The sequence below is a fragment of the Tasmannia lanceolata genome, unplaced genomic scaffold (genome assembly GCF_043159265.1).
Source record: "Tasmannia lanceolata isolate RefF3 unplaced genomic scaffold, GAP_Taslan_0.1 ptg000025l, whole genome shotgun sequence".
Taxonomy (NCBI): domain Eukaryota; kingdom Viridiplantae; phylum Streptophyta; class Magnoliopsida; order Canellales; family Winteraceae; genus Tasmannia; species Tasmannia lanceolata.
This window is the reverse complement of record NW_027518702.1, coordinates 14,627,614-14,642,981: the sequence shown is the minus strand read 5'-3', so window position 1 is coordinate 14,642,981 and position 15,368 is coordinate 14,627,614. Positions and strand designations below refer to the sequence as shown.

Genomic DNA, 15,368 nt, shown 5'->3' with positions numbered 1-15,368 from the left:
AGCCAAATGGTGAATTAGTTTCAAACAATCTATATGAATCAGTTTAGAGCACTAGGGTATATAAAAAAAAAAAACAATTTTTTTTTAGCACCATGCATTATTATACTTTTGTGTCTGTATGATGTTTCCAGGAGTTGACCCATTAGAGCAACACAAGTTCTGTTTTTATTGTTTTTTTCCCCCTGATACGAGAGTGATATGGTTAAGTATCCAACTGGAATGAACTTGTTTCATCAAGCTTAGTCTTGTTTTTTTAATGTTTATTATGGCCTTGTTTTCATTTTCAGAGATGATGATCTACTACACATTTTGTCAGTCAAGGGATTCCTTTGTTATTTTTATCATATTTTACAAGCTTGGGGAATTTACCAATTTCTTTAGAATGAGAATGGTTTCTATGTTCACTGTAATTATGTAATACATGCATGGATTGATATATGAGGATGGATTTAAGTAAATAGGTGCTTAGATGCATGAGCGAATGGATGAATGGTAGGTTGAATGCATGCATGGTCTGTCTATGTATACATACGAGCATGCATGTATGATCAAGTGGATGACTGTTTGGTTGCTTTTATCGTTTTGTGCATGTGAAGTATGTTATGGGCTTTGGCATGTCAATGCAACTAAGCATGACAAGAATATGGGTTGCCTGCAGGAATGAATAAAAACAAGCATGATTTGTTATATGTATGGTTATGGTATGGCATGGCATGGCACATGTTATGTATCTATGTTGCTAGGCATGATTATTGAAAATGTACATGTATTTTGAAAATCTTTCCTGGAGAGTTGAAGTCTTCAGTTGGAGTTGTGTTGTTAAAGTATGAACACTCGCAACATGTTGCAGAAGAAAAAATTCAGATAGGCTAACCGGGGCATCCTTTGTAGGTAAGCAGGAACAATTGGTTAACCATATTTTCATTCATTGTAAGATGGCAACTAAATTTGGCTTTTCACCTGTCTGGCGTTGGGATTCATTGTCCATTCTTGAGGACTTCGGAAGAGTTGTGGAGTGACCTACACCTTATTGGGCTCTAAAAAAAACGGGGTAAGATCATGTGGTGGATTACTGCTTTTGCTGTTATGTGGGAGATCTATTGGACGAGCATACCGTTTCAATATTTGATGATTAGATCCACATGTGGAGATAATTGTAGCTGGAATCAATGCCTCTATTATCATTGAGGATTCTCTATCACAAGCTCATTGGGATTATTCTTCTGGTGAGGTGATGAATATGCTTTTATGTGTGATTATGGCCTTAATTGTATTGAATTGTGTGTGTCACCTTAATCTACATGTCCAAAGGTTGTTCATCCAAATTAGTGTTCTTATTGGTTGTGGTAGGTGTTGTGGTGGTGGGCTCCTACGCCAATTTGTTATTTGATTGGAGCTTTGGGCAGGGTTGCTGTGAGATTTTTCCTACCAATGTTTGAGGTGTTTATTCAGATTTATGGCATTTTATGTGGCTGTGCAAGATAATTTTATTGTTAGTAATCCAATAATCTCATATCTTGCTCTAATATAATCATGTGATTGGGGTGTTGGCGTAGCCGGAAGCGCGAATAGCCGGAAGCGTGAAGAACGAGTCGAGGTTGATCAATGTCAACACCGATCGGAATAAACCTTCGAAACCATGAAGGGCGCTCGTCGAATCCACGAAGAACAAGATAAATAACTTCTCTACCAAGAAAGAAGAAAATTCCTTGATTTCAAAAACAAACATGAACTGTGCAACAGCCCTTGTACATAGGTTTTTATAAAACACTAACTTCTTCTCCAAGTAAAATTGTACTTTCTAAATCAACTACTACCACCTAAAGTCCTAAAAAGCAACAAATAACTAAGTTTCTTAATTTAACCGGACTCAAATAGAAATTGCTTTGAATTAAAAATATGCTGCGTCCTTTCCTTTCCCAATTTTAGAAAGAGAATTTGGATACTTTTGGGAGATTTGGAAATTTCCAAAACTCCTTGCCTTGCAGCCCACGTCATAGCCCACGTCATTCCCCTTCACTTGAAGAGAACTCGACCTCGAGTTCATTGGTGATGTTGTTATAGAATCTCCAACTTTAAAGACCTTACTAAATTGATGTTTGGCCCTTTGGTCATTGTACTTAGATTTGGACTCGTCGAGCTTCTTTTTCTTTTTTTTTGACACCTCTGTAGATTCGTTTTTTCTTCTTTTCCTTCTTTGAGTTGATAAGAAATTCTTTTAGTATCAAACATAATTGCCGTTCCACTTGAAAGGGTTTGGGGTTCTCCTCTACTTTTGATGAATGCATCGTTAAGTACTGCTCGGAAGCACAAATGACAGGAATGAGGTCTTCTTTCTTATTTTCCTCCTCTTTATGCTCCTCTATATCACACTGCTTCTGATCATCGTCTTCAAGCTCGTCACCAATGGCTAGGGGACACTGATCGGATTTGTGACCCGATTGGTTGCACTTGTAGCACATGACCTGTTTCTTGAAATGTGACTCGTATGAACTATGGCATGGGACTTTGGTCGTTGCCAAAGTAGAAAGAACATCTCCGCATTCTTTTCCTTGTGTTGGAAATGCCTCGGCCGGCTTGCTTGTCCCAACAGGAAGATCCAAAGTCACCTTAACTTTTACCGTTTGTGGTGTTTCTACCACGGCTTGACTCGTGTAAAAAGTCATATAATCATAATCAACGGGTAGAAACCTCTCACAAAGGACTTGAAGCATCTGTTCCCATGTCCGGATTGATCGCTTCCTTATACTTGTACGTGAGAGTTGTAGTTGATCCCACCATGCCAAAGCACCTCCCTTAAGTTTGTTGGTCACAAGTTTTCCCTTTTTCTCCCGGGAACTTCCATGTAGTCGAAAAATCTCTCGACCGCCGCTAACCAATCAAGAAAATCTCCGAGATGGAGTTGGCCATTAAAATTGGGCAAATCCACCTTAATACAATAATCGCGATTACGAACCGCAGATTTCGGAGCGCGGTCACGAATATACCTCGGATGGATGATGTCTTCGAATTCCTCATCGCTAGAGTAATAAACGTTAGGAAAATATGTAACTCTAGGGTTGGAGCGTGGAACTCGATGTAGAGCTTGAGCGTGCCGTTGCCCATCACCGTCGTCGATTTGGGGTTGCTCGCGCTCAGTAGGATTAAACCGCGCCAATTGCTCCGCTATTTGATTAACGGTAGCCTGGAGAGTGTTAAACATCTCCACCGTCACGGTTTCTTGATTTTTCCGTTCTCCATGGGAAGCCATGTATGGAACGTAGCAGGGCTTTGATACCACCTGGCGTAGCCGGAAGCGTGAAGAACAAGTCGAGGTTGATCAATGTCAACACCAATCGGAATAAACCTTCGAATCCACAAAGAACAAGATAAATAACTTCTCTACCAAGAAAGAAGAAAATTCCTTGATTTAAAAAACAAACATGAACTGTGCAACAACCCTTGCACATAGGTTTTTATAAAACACTAACTTGTTCTCCAAGTAAAACTCTACTTTCTAAATCAACTACTACCACCTAAAGTCCAAAAAAGCAACAAATAACTAAGTTCCTTAATTTAACCGGACTCAAATATAAATTGCTTTGAATTAAAAATATACTGCTTCCTTTCTTTTCCCAATTTTAGAAAGAGACGTTGGATACTTTTGGGAGATTTAGAAGTTTTCAAAACTCCTTGCCTTGCAGACCACGTCATGTGTAAGGAATGTGAATTGACTCATTAGTGTCGGGACAAGACCACAAAAAACATCACACTGTGAGAGGACTATGGGAGATGGGGATGGAATTTAAGCTCCGAATGTGATTTAGTATGTTGCACTAGAGTTTTTCTAAAGGGATTGACTCCTAGAGATTGTCGACCCTATGTATTTTGAGGTTCGAGTGTTGGTGTGTCCCACACTAGAACATTTGAAAATGCACACACGTGAGGTGATCCAATAAGTAATTCAACGGAATTGGGTTTATATACGTTTTCTCGTATATGCACCGTAATACAATTCTTTGATATGGGACACTACATGGTAGAGAGTGATGAATGCTCATGTTAGGACTCATTGTAATGTGCCGATCGAAGTTGAAGAATTAATTATGAAATTTTATTTTATTTTATATTTAAATTTGAGTGCATTTAGAGCGCTCAACAAATGCGTGATAATCAAATATAATTATCCTCATAATACTTCATGATCGATCAGACCAAGTTGAATTTTTTATTTGAATATTTTTGAATAAGCAAATTGCATTCTCAATTTCATACTTTTCTTAATCTTTAAATACGAGTAGTTTTGAAGTTAAATCTATCTATTTATCTATATTATATACTAAACATGTTTCTTTCCTTTCTCCTTTGTTTTCTTTTCATGGAAAATTTTTGTCGGAAAACATTTTCATGAAAAATTTTAAATGCAATTTTTTCTACTGGGGGATATTTTAACACCTCATGCATAACATGTGTGGGGCATCATATTTTGATATGGTAGGGTCATCATCGTTACCCATCTCCACCCAAATCCATGCACAGGGCCGTGTAGAAAAGCGAGGGTACCACCATTTTACACTATAAGGACTTCCCCACGTCATCTTGGACTCCCCTGTGTCAACTCCCTTTTCTTTTGACTGTGTTCCGCATTTTGCCCTACAAAGTCAATAAAAACTCATTTCGACTCATTATGACCGTGTCAACCGAATACTCAGCGGTGTCGACCGAGTACTTGACCAATTTTGTGGGGAACTTTTGGGTCCTTATTCAGAAAAAAAAAAAACAAGGGTTTGTCCAAATTGGTGGTGGTTTGTGCCTGACAACTAAAATCAATCTTCTCTAATCTGGAGAGGCTATCACACACCAAAAACACGAAAACTAGGCAAGCTTCCTTAATAAATAGATAAAGCAAGTCTAGGGATTCACAACCAAGGGATTTCTTCAAATTGGTGGATTCAGTAATCTCCTCTAGGGTGGAAAACCCAAATACATCCCCCAATGCTTCTAGAGAAACTACTATAAGATCATATGGACACCACCACCAAAAATAGAGTAGCTACATAAAAACACACTACAAAATATAAGGAGAAAAAGGATACTGGGAGATAAAATTTTAAAAATTCTTTTTGATATAAATTAAACGATTCAAAATTTCAACACCGTTGAAGTGAGGTTGAGTAGGGGCTCAAGTGCACTGGGGGCAAACTTCCTCGCAAAGAGGAAACAAACAGAAGTCTCCATTGAATTATACCAACAATCAGTCCCATTGTACCTTATAGACTGTATGAAATCTTCTGTAATATCTGCGGCTCCAAATGTTGCCGGGTGCGGCCCACCCCTCGACCAATCGACCCAAGTCACGCTTCGATTAGAATTCAAAGCTCCAAAGAACATGTTCAAGAAAGTTGGCAAATAATGCTCGTCCGGATAGCAAGAAGGCCGACAATATTTCTTAAAGAGAGTGTAGTATTTGGTGTCTGAAACTATATTTATGGCTAAAATGCGACTTAGTTCGAACCACTGAGATCCTTTTCGCCATTGGAAGAGATTGATGTCGGGTAACATGTAGCGGCTGTAACGTCCACGACCGTAACGGGTGGGGTCGTCATAGGAGTCTACAAAGCTTTGAGACGAACCCGTGAGGTATTTGTAGACTGTGGGGAAATCATAGACTGGAATGCAACTTTCTGAGAGTAGAACAAATCGCTCGTTGGAGAAATCGAGTAAAGCGTTGGCTAAGAGTCTTCTCTCTGCATCAGCCAATGATATTGATCCCCATTGAACATCCTGAAAAGCGGCAAAAGAATAAAACATAATTGTTCAGTTGAGTTAAGACAGCATTCATGATAGGAAGAATGTGATTTTGATATAAAAAGTGGTACGTGATAAAAGGAGATAAATGAGAATTATATTAGGATTCCGGCATTCTATGTGAATCAATACAAAAATTAGTGAATGTGCTTGCAATCTTTACTAAAATCCTAATTATACCCTGTTAAACTTGTTTTATGGACTTCCCTTTGGGTAATTGTCATGTTCATAGTTTTAAATTTCCACCGAAACCAACATGAAACGACTGAAATGTTTCTATTTGTCTCCCTACAGAAGCCAACACAGAAACTTAAATGCTTACCGAAACCAAAATCATAAGGTACTAGTACATTGTCTCAGTATATGTTGCATTACATATTTATATTTATATATGAATTGCAAGTGAAATTGAATATATGTATTATGTATACTGATACGCGCCTAGATGGGTCCCATTTAGAATGGAATAAATTACTCTCTTATTTTAGAGAATAAGATCAGATCTTATTATATCTGATATATTTAGTAGCTGGAAAGATTAGAATACTAATTTAGATTAGAATAATCTTTAGTTAGTTATTTTTATTCTTATTATAAGATCTTTCTATGTTTATCTTGGAGTGCTTTATATAAGCACATGCTACTGTAATGGACATCAATGAAAGAAGAAATCATCTTAGGCTTTTTGCACAAAGGAGAATTGATCCTTCCCTCGAAGTGGATCAAGAGGCCGATCTTCCTATAAGAAGATCAATGACATTACGAATCAAATTGGGTTCGTAACATATACATATTTATATGAATTATATCTGATAGGTGTTTTTTTTAATGGCATATCTGATGGGTGTTATGTACTGAATTATCAGACATTGGCAGCATCACTAGGGGTTCGATGTTATTAAATCATTACGGATGGTTGTCTTGCTTATGTGATGGTTTCTAATAGTGTATTTGTGCTTATTCTAATACATCCTGAAGTTTCATCTTAAAATTCTATCATTTGCATATGTTTACATACATTTCCGTGATTTTACAGAATTTCCACCGAAATTTCCAGCCAACAAAACAAGATCAAGAATTCAATTTGGTCCTTTATTCGCATTTGCATGATAAGAAAATATGAAATTACAACCTCAACAAGTTATGGATGCAACGTTTTTGCAGTTACATGATCAAGAATTCAATTTTCAAAAAAAAAAAAAAGAAAAGACAAGAAAAGAAAAGAAAACAAGATCAAGAGTTCAGAGATATGGATATAGGGATGGGAGAAAGAGGATCAGGTTCTTGGCTTGCACAGTTCATTACGGCATACACTTGTATCAGGTTGTCATGCGGTAATCAAGTTTTTCATTGGAGCTCATAAATCATTTAGATCATAAATTAGTAAGGAGGCATTGCTATAGATTAGAGAGGAGAGAAACAAACCCTAATGATAAGATGGAAGCCAGGAAAGCAGCAGATGAGCCTAGAAATCATCCCCATGATCAATATTTAAAACATTTAAAATGTTTGATACATAAAAACACGGATAACTAATTTTTTTAGTGAATGTAGGTTAAAATGTATGTGGCAGAGCCCGCCCAATGGCCAAATTGGTCTAGAAACTCACCAGAAAAAGTTAATTATTTGAAAAATCTACAGATCCAAAAAAATATTTTTATGCAGAAACTAAGAGTCAATTGTCAAGAAATAGTGAGTTACCCTGTAAAAGAAAAAAACATAGCAAACCTAATCAGTCATTACCACCCTTAACAGAGCAAACCGTTCATTTAGTTGGAGAGTAGACCACATGATCAATCCAACCAATATTTTCAAAACTGTCCATACTCTCATTCCTATCACTATAAACATGAGAATGTGATTTCTTTGAGCATCTCATCCAACGTATATCTGCATGTTCCTAAAACTGAACCTTATCTGAGTTGTTGCAGTTTCACAGAACATCTCACTGTCAATTGTCAATTCACTTTCATTTATAATACACTGTAAACCACTAAACCATTTAACAAGAAAGGTTACCCCTCTGCAGAGCAAGAATTTCAACTGTAAAACTGCTTCAAATTTTAATTGGTATGGCAATCCAGTAACAAAATAGCCACAATGACCCCTAAAAATCTCTAATGGCATCGACCGTGAAGGCGGACAAACTACCTATACTCATTAGTGTACTCATTAGGGACTACTAGCAATTGCAAAGTGCGAGGGGTTGGAGTACATGAGTTGCTGATTAAGGGAGCTCGAACAAGACGTTTTGTGTTGGTACTCCTAAAGAATTTGTTAGATCAGAAGATCCTCACATGGTAAGGCCCTAGCACTGTGGCTCCAGTATCTCCATATTCGACGCACCAGCATAGCAAGCAGCATGAAAGCCCTGGATCAGGTTTTACATCAAAGGTAGATTTTCTAAACTTTCTAGCTGTCGTTTTCTCTTAGAGCGACAGTCCATAAATTACATATCTGAAGGTTTTGCCTCCTAATTTTGCGGTGCTAAAAGCATACAGCCAAATATCATCATGAGGAAAAAACAACTCTTACTGTATATTCGTCCTGTAGAAGTTGACCCATAACATGTGATCTCTGTTGGGGAAAGTTGCCTTATTTCCCACCTGTGAGAGTTGCTTGGGTGGGAAGGCAAAACACAAATATAGTAAGTTTTTGTAGGTTTTGGCAAAAACCTATGAAAAAAGAGATCGTTAATTCTCTTTTGAAACAACAAGAGGCTTGGGTGAGTACAGCTGCCCTAGAGAAGAGAGAGAGAAAGAGCAAAGGGAGAGAGAAAGAGAGGAGAAAAAAGAGGGTTTCTTCTTTGGGGTTTTCTTCTCGGGTTTATTTCTTGGGTTTTCTCTTGTGGGTTTCTCTCAGGGTACTCTTGTGCGGTCTTGGGTTTGAGAGAAGCAAGGAAAGGGTTGCGGGTTTTGGGTTTGAGATTAATCCATTGTAATCCTTGTATATTGTTTTTCTCATAGTGGAAGATCGTGTTTTCTTGCCCGTGGAGTAGGCTTGGCCTAACCACGTAAAATCTTGGTGTTCATCTTGTGGCTTGATTTGTCTATTTTACTTTTCCGTTTAATTTGTGCACGATTGGATTAGATTTGCCCGGCAGATTTTCTCAACAATCTCAAACTAGAAGATCTTGATTTATGAAGTACCAAATACAAACCCTACAGTAATTTCTCATCTAAAGGTAACCAGTGAAATTGTCACATGCCATGAAATCGATGATGAATACAATAAAGTGGATTAGTTCCGCTTTAGGGAGAAAAGTCATGCATCCCTGATAAGAGGGTCCGCTTTACGTTAATTTAATTCGATGGGAGAGGGGGATGGGTTCTGAATGCAGGATCACAGGCATGGTGAGATTTGGCACCCTACCACCACTCGATTTGCTTCTTAGTTTTTGGTCATGCACTCTCTACGTGAAGTCGTGCACATGAGGCAGCATTCTGCATGTTCTTCGCATCAGTGGAGTTTGGGAGAAAAGTGGAGCACCCCTGGTCTGCCTTACATTCAATTTAATTAGATGGGTTGTATTGGGGGGGCCTGACTGGAGTGTAGAGATCTCGTTAGTCTTTGGCATATCAAACTCTATTACCTGATATGCAAACTGCCTCTAATTAAACAAGTTAAATAAAAGATGATACATGGGTGTATACAGACTACCCCTTATACCATGTCTCAAGTAGTGGCAAAGCCGAGATGTATATTCCAATACAGATCATATTGGATGACATTCATCCCATTCCCATTCCCATTCCCACTCCTTCATATATTGCCATATGTTCACAGTTATCTTACCCTTGCAACCTTTTTCTTCATATACTTAAACAACATATATATGGTACATGTTTACAATGGGATATTTGGGATTCGAATTATTCAAGACATCATGCACTATAGCTTGTGTGCATTTGGTTGTTGACTCAATTAAAAATCCTACATATTCAACAAATCAAATCCCAGAACCTAATTCATCTAACTATTCATTGCTTGATAAATCTTATCATGCTTCTATACATTTTGCATAATGCCAGTTCCAATCACACACTTCAAGGCCTGTGCTTCAATGAAAAGTCTAGGCATTTGAGTTCATTCTCACTTCATTTGTGTAAGTTGATCGATCAGATACCTTATTTCTGTGCACAACTTCAACTTGTAAACATGTTTCACTTAACACTTGGAAAATATGATTGTTACTTTCTTTGAAGGAAGTTCTTAGCCTAGCAGGAGGACAAAAATCACTCATTAGACTGCTAAAGGAACTATCAAATACCGAACATGCTCTTCTCGAAACATTCCAAATTATTGGCTCACAAAGTTGCGATAATAGATGGCTTGCCTCCTCAAAGCTAACTCACACATTCCAAAATATTGGCTCACACAAAGTTGTGATAGTACATTACTTGCCTCCTCAAAGCTATCACATTAACCATATTGCTCGCAAATTTCAACAGTCTCATCATGAAACAAAAATCTTGAAAAATAAGTCCCTCCACTATGAGTGACAAGGAATCACATTTTTTGAGAAATCATGAATTCTTTGATATATGTGCAATAGATACTGATCTAGTTACCATCACATTGTTTCTTGAACCACATCACGCTATTTTCCTAATCATCAAGAAACCAAACTACTACCTACTTCATGACTGACCTGGTTACAATCGATATATCTATGCTATGTAACACCACTAATAATCATATTGCTTCAGACTGTCTTTCAGGACAGGGTTGGGTTATTTTCTTTTCTTTTCTTTTTCTTGTTTTTTTTGTGTGTGTGTGTGGTGGTGGAGGTCATTTAAGATGCATTACCACCCCTCATAGCTTCATCTTGAAAATATATTCATCAGAAATGACACGGTGAAAGATCATAATAAACTTCTCAAATGAAAGCTGCCAAATTTAGCTTACACTTCATATTGAGGGTCTGAGGTAGATAAATTAATCCTTTTAGCTGAAATACTACAGAGTTGCACAGTGGTCCCAGAGCTAACTAATGTCCATGAGGAAGTTCATGTGCAAAAGATTAATTATTTCATTTGACCGATTATTCCTTTTTATGTTTCACTTGTCAGGGGTGTTTTAAATTTTATGGTACGACCATGGAAATACGGTTAAGGGTATTGTGGATACTTTTAGAATCTGGGGACTTCTATCTATCTTCTTTATTACATTCACATGCATTTGTTGAATGTATGGAGCATGGGAAAAGGAAATACTTTCATGTGTAAATGCCTAGGAGGCTTTGCATCAATATGTAAGAAGATTCCTCATGGGTTCTTCAGCATAGATTATTGATCAGAAGACCTGTGTATCAAAGAGAATTTGGGATACGGAGGTAGCTTTTATATATTTCAGGTATTTCTTGAGTATGCTCCCAATTGCAATAAAATTTCTAGTTCTAAAATAAATCACATTTCAGATGGGGGTATGTTCTGAGATACAAAATGGCACCTTTTCTGGTAAGACAGAGGAATGTTAACAAGTTTGACATCTACATTTAAGTTAGTTCCATCAATTGGATGTATCATGATTTTTCACATTAGAAGGATTAAAAGTGGCATTGTTGGACCAGATGTTTTCCCATACATGCATTATGATCTCAATTTACATAGTATGGGATGTTTTTGTTCATCAATTCATTTTTTTTTATTTTTTTGAGCTGCTCCTTATTTCAGTTCATTAACCCAATCCAAAAAAAGTAGACTAAATGCAAATATAAAATAACTATCCCAAACATTTCTTCAAGAGAACATGGCCTAATATCAACAAACTTAAAAACATACCCAAGAAATGAGATCATACCCGGCTAGGGATCTGGCGGTCATAGAAAGCAGAGGTATTAGAGACATTGAGCTTGTACCCTGGAAGTGCATGAACATAGATAGAATACAGCCCTTCATGGCCTTGAAGAAACCTATCCCAGAATTGTGAGAGCGGCAAAGGTCCTCGCGTCAAAAACATGAATGCCACTTTTGGCTCTCTCTTGTATGGATACTCTTCTTTCTTTGGCACCACTGAAGCCCTCCAGAAAAGCTCTTCGTCTGCCATCTCGTGTTTCAGTTGTCCAGGGTTGATGAAATTCCTTATACTCAAAAGATCCTCTTTCTCACACTCCTTCTGAGGAATTGCTGCATAACGAGTCGTGGGGAAGAACAACTCTGCTTCAGTTTGTGATGTAAGGTATCTAGTAACATGTGTACTCGCCGACAATCCTAGAACAACCCCAGCTACGAAAATAACAAAAAACGAAACAGCCTTTATTAACCCACTAAATTTATCTGCCTCTACTTCTTCTCCTCTACTCCTCCCCGTGTGCTTCATCTCCCTTTCCTCTAGAAATAATTCTAGAACGGTTATTGCAGTTTATTCCATGATCAATGTTCCGATTTCATCAAAAATAAATCCACTCATGAAAGAACTCTTGTATACTGATAGCACATGAAAACACAATCCTCATCCCGATAAACTTATCAACATCTGAGACATTCCGTGGAAGGTTTACTTCTTTGAAAATGAAAGCACAGATAATAGAAATTCGTTGCTATATAAAAATTCTCCAACTCTTCAAACTATATTTCGTCCGAAAATCCTCTTCAAATCAACAAGATCAAACTTCAGATTCCACTCATAAAGATTGAAAATTACAAGTTGCACGGAGTGCTTTCAGTCGAGCAATAAATAACATTCTAATTCTAAAAAAGACAAACAAACTACAACTAATTCCTAAATCAGCATAATCTAGTGACTTTCCGTGCCAAAAGATCTACGTCAAGTTCGAATCTACTTGATATGTTCTCGCAGATTGAATTACCTTCTAAATCAGCATAATCTCGAGATTTAAAAAAATAAAAATCCCTATCCGTTCGATCTAGGCCGAATTCGAATTCGAATCAATCCGTTGCAGCAAATTGATTCAGACTCTCGAGTTCACGACTGAAAATATTAAAAAAAAAAGCCCTAGGAAAGCAAAAAAGTCTGAAAAAATAGTGGCTAGTGAACTTTGAAAATGAAACCCTAGGAGCGTGAAACTGACCTAGAAGAGAGAATCGTTCTCGTTATCTGTCGGTTTGATTGAAGCTTCCGATCGTGGAACTGGAAATCTGGAGTATCTTTTCGATTCGGAATGAATTTAGGATATTCGATGAAGATCTGATCAAGAGAAATGGAAATCTCTGAGAGAAGTGAGGGATTCCAAGGATCGCTAAGACGAATCAGTGATCGAAATTGAGAAATGGATGATTTTTCATCGTTAAATGTTTTGAATCAGACATGTAAAGAAGAATCTCTATCTCTCTCATTTTCTCTCTATGTCTACGTCATTAAGATTGGTTAAGCGGCACCAAGAGTAGAGAGAAGAAACGGTCTCTCGAAACGGAAAGTGATGCATTTTATAAGGGAAGTCATATATTCACCCCCTTTGTTTACCTGGGACAGCCTCTCTCTAGGGTGTTTGGTATTTGTGAATAGGGTAATAATAAATTCGCACCCCCTGTAGGATAATTCGCGTCCCCTTGACATGAATTGGAGTAAAAAAGAACGGGTGTGAATTATCCTATAGGGGGTGCTAATTTATCATCAAACTGATTGTTAGATTCAAAATTAATGCCCTGCATTTTGAGAACTGGGTCTAAAACTGATTATTGGACTCTAATTTGTGTTAAATTATTTAGTCTAATAATTAGTTTTGGACACAACCCGTTCTCAAAATCCCAAACAAACGGAATTACTAATAATTTGTTGTAAATCTCACATGAAGATCATAACTAATGAAGGCATAAAAAACAAGCTTGTTTCTGCTCCGTCGCGCTTAGAAATCAGCTTTTCACTCATTTGTGAAGGGAAGAGATTATTCTCACTAAAAACCATTTTTTTAATCTCTGTCATCCACACGAGTAAAAGGCTACCCTATATGGTTGGGATTATTTCTCAACTGATTGCTATTATTGCAACCGATTATAGCGAGTCCTTATTTTTCACATTACATGAAAAATTATCCCAAAACCGTGTTGAAAATTACAATTCATAGAGAGAGGCTGTGTTCTCCAAATCCAGTCAGATTACAATTCATAGCTTCAAGCTCTGGACATGGTGGGTAGTGATTAAGCCTCAAAACAGTCACTCTCTTCGTCCATCAGAACCTTACTGAAAATGTTCCTTGGTTTTATCTTATCTCTTCAGCTAACAGTTCAAGAACTTCACAAGCAAATTCCTTCACAGCCTATATGTAATCATTCAAACAAGACCTGCAATAAAACCCCACCAAAAGACAAAAGGTTAAAGGATTATATCATATCAAACCACCATGTAAATACATGTAATATCGTAGAAGAAACATGGCACTGAACCAAAGAATCTCTGAAAAATTCAATTGAGTTTGTTTTTGCAAGAAAAAAGAAGGTGGGTGTCTAATTGGTTCTTAACCACATGTTTCTGCCTTTTCTCCGTAAATGTATTTATGAGAAATAAATTTCTCATTGAGTGAGGAGGATACATTCAGCCCAAACCATATCTCCATCAGGACCAATTCTCTTATTTCCAGGCCCTAATGGACTGGCATGGCTTGCTTTTTCTTTCTCGGCCGTAGTTAAAGAGAAGAAGTGCGTAGCTTCAGATTCCAATCTGTCCATGAATTCTGATGGAATGTTATGGTCGAACACCTCGAAGAATCCAAACTCTTCACAAGCCTCAACAAGAAGGTTTTTTTAATCTGGTTTTGAGAGGTCTATGGTAAGAATACGAGAACAGGAGAGGGGTTTGTGATTTCTTATTAAGTGTTCCAGCCACGTACAATGCAGCTGGGTGTCCCAAGTGATGAAGAGGGGCGCATTTATTATTTCCCTAGATTTTTTTCCTTTGTTTTTTAACTCGTAGAAGACCAAAATGTCCCTTTTTTTTAGGTAATCTGGATTGAGCCTCGATTTTAGTCTCTAAAAAAATGTGTCCCCGCGTCTTTTTTTCTTTAAAAATGCAACTCTTCTTCTTCCGTATGTGCTAAATTAAAACATAATGGAACTAATCTCTAAAGAACTTGTCCTGCTCCGCCAAACGGACATGATATTCTTGATAGATCTTTTGAAGCACCCAAGAGAGCACAAAATTTGTAATGGTAGGCTAACATAGTCGGTGAGAGAATGGACAATGCACCATTAAATTATCTAAAGATTCTTCATTCTTCTTGCATAAAAATATAAACATGCCAGCCGGCAAGGTGAAACTTTCTTTTTCTGAGATGGTCACTACTGTTGATCCTTTTATTCGCCACCATCCATGCAAAGGCTCAATTTCGAAATCCTTCAAGAATCTTCCCTGCCCATAGCGATCAACCTATGGAGAAAAGAATGAACTTAGAATGAACCTTGAGTGTCAGGGATTCACAATTTACAATCCAGCAGGTTCAGAGAACAATAATAGGAGCTAAGGAGGCCGAGTAAAGAGGAGAGGCTGACTATTTCATCTTAAGACTATTGACTCTGAATCTAACTAGAGACTCATATTAGGGGTCAAGAAACACAAATGGACTTCCATGCATCCGAGCATTTTCCTAACGACGAGTTCCTACTCTCCCCATCTCCAATAATTTT

At 37.5% G+C, this 15,368-nt stretch overlaps 1 protein-coding gene across 2 annotated transcripts; it reads right to left on the bottom strand.

Annotated features, from left to right (window-relative positions):
• Nucleotides 1–5,087: 5,087 nt before the first annotated feature.
• On the bottom strand, nt 5,088–13,142 carry LOC143857819 (glycosyltransferase BC10-like). Of its 2 annotated transcripts, XM_077368323.1 has the most exons (3): nt 12,821–13,142; nt 11,590–12,378; nt 5,088–5,763 (listed from the first exon to the last, which is right to left on the bottom strand). In XM_077368323.1, exons 2-3 carry the CDS (start codon nt 12,106–12,108, stop codon nt 5,122–5,124), a joined length of 1,161 nt encoding a protein of 386 aa, XP_077224438.1. In that variant the 5' UTR covers nt 12,109–12,378; nt 12,821–13,142; the 3' UTR covers nt 5,088–5,121. The 2 variants fall into 2 exon arrangements, with proteins under 2 accessions (XP_077224438.1, XP_077224437.1); XM_077368322.1 differs by having other exon boundaries at nt 11,590–13,142.
• Nucleotides 13,143–15,368: the final 2,226 nt, after the last annotated feature.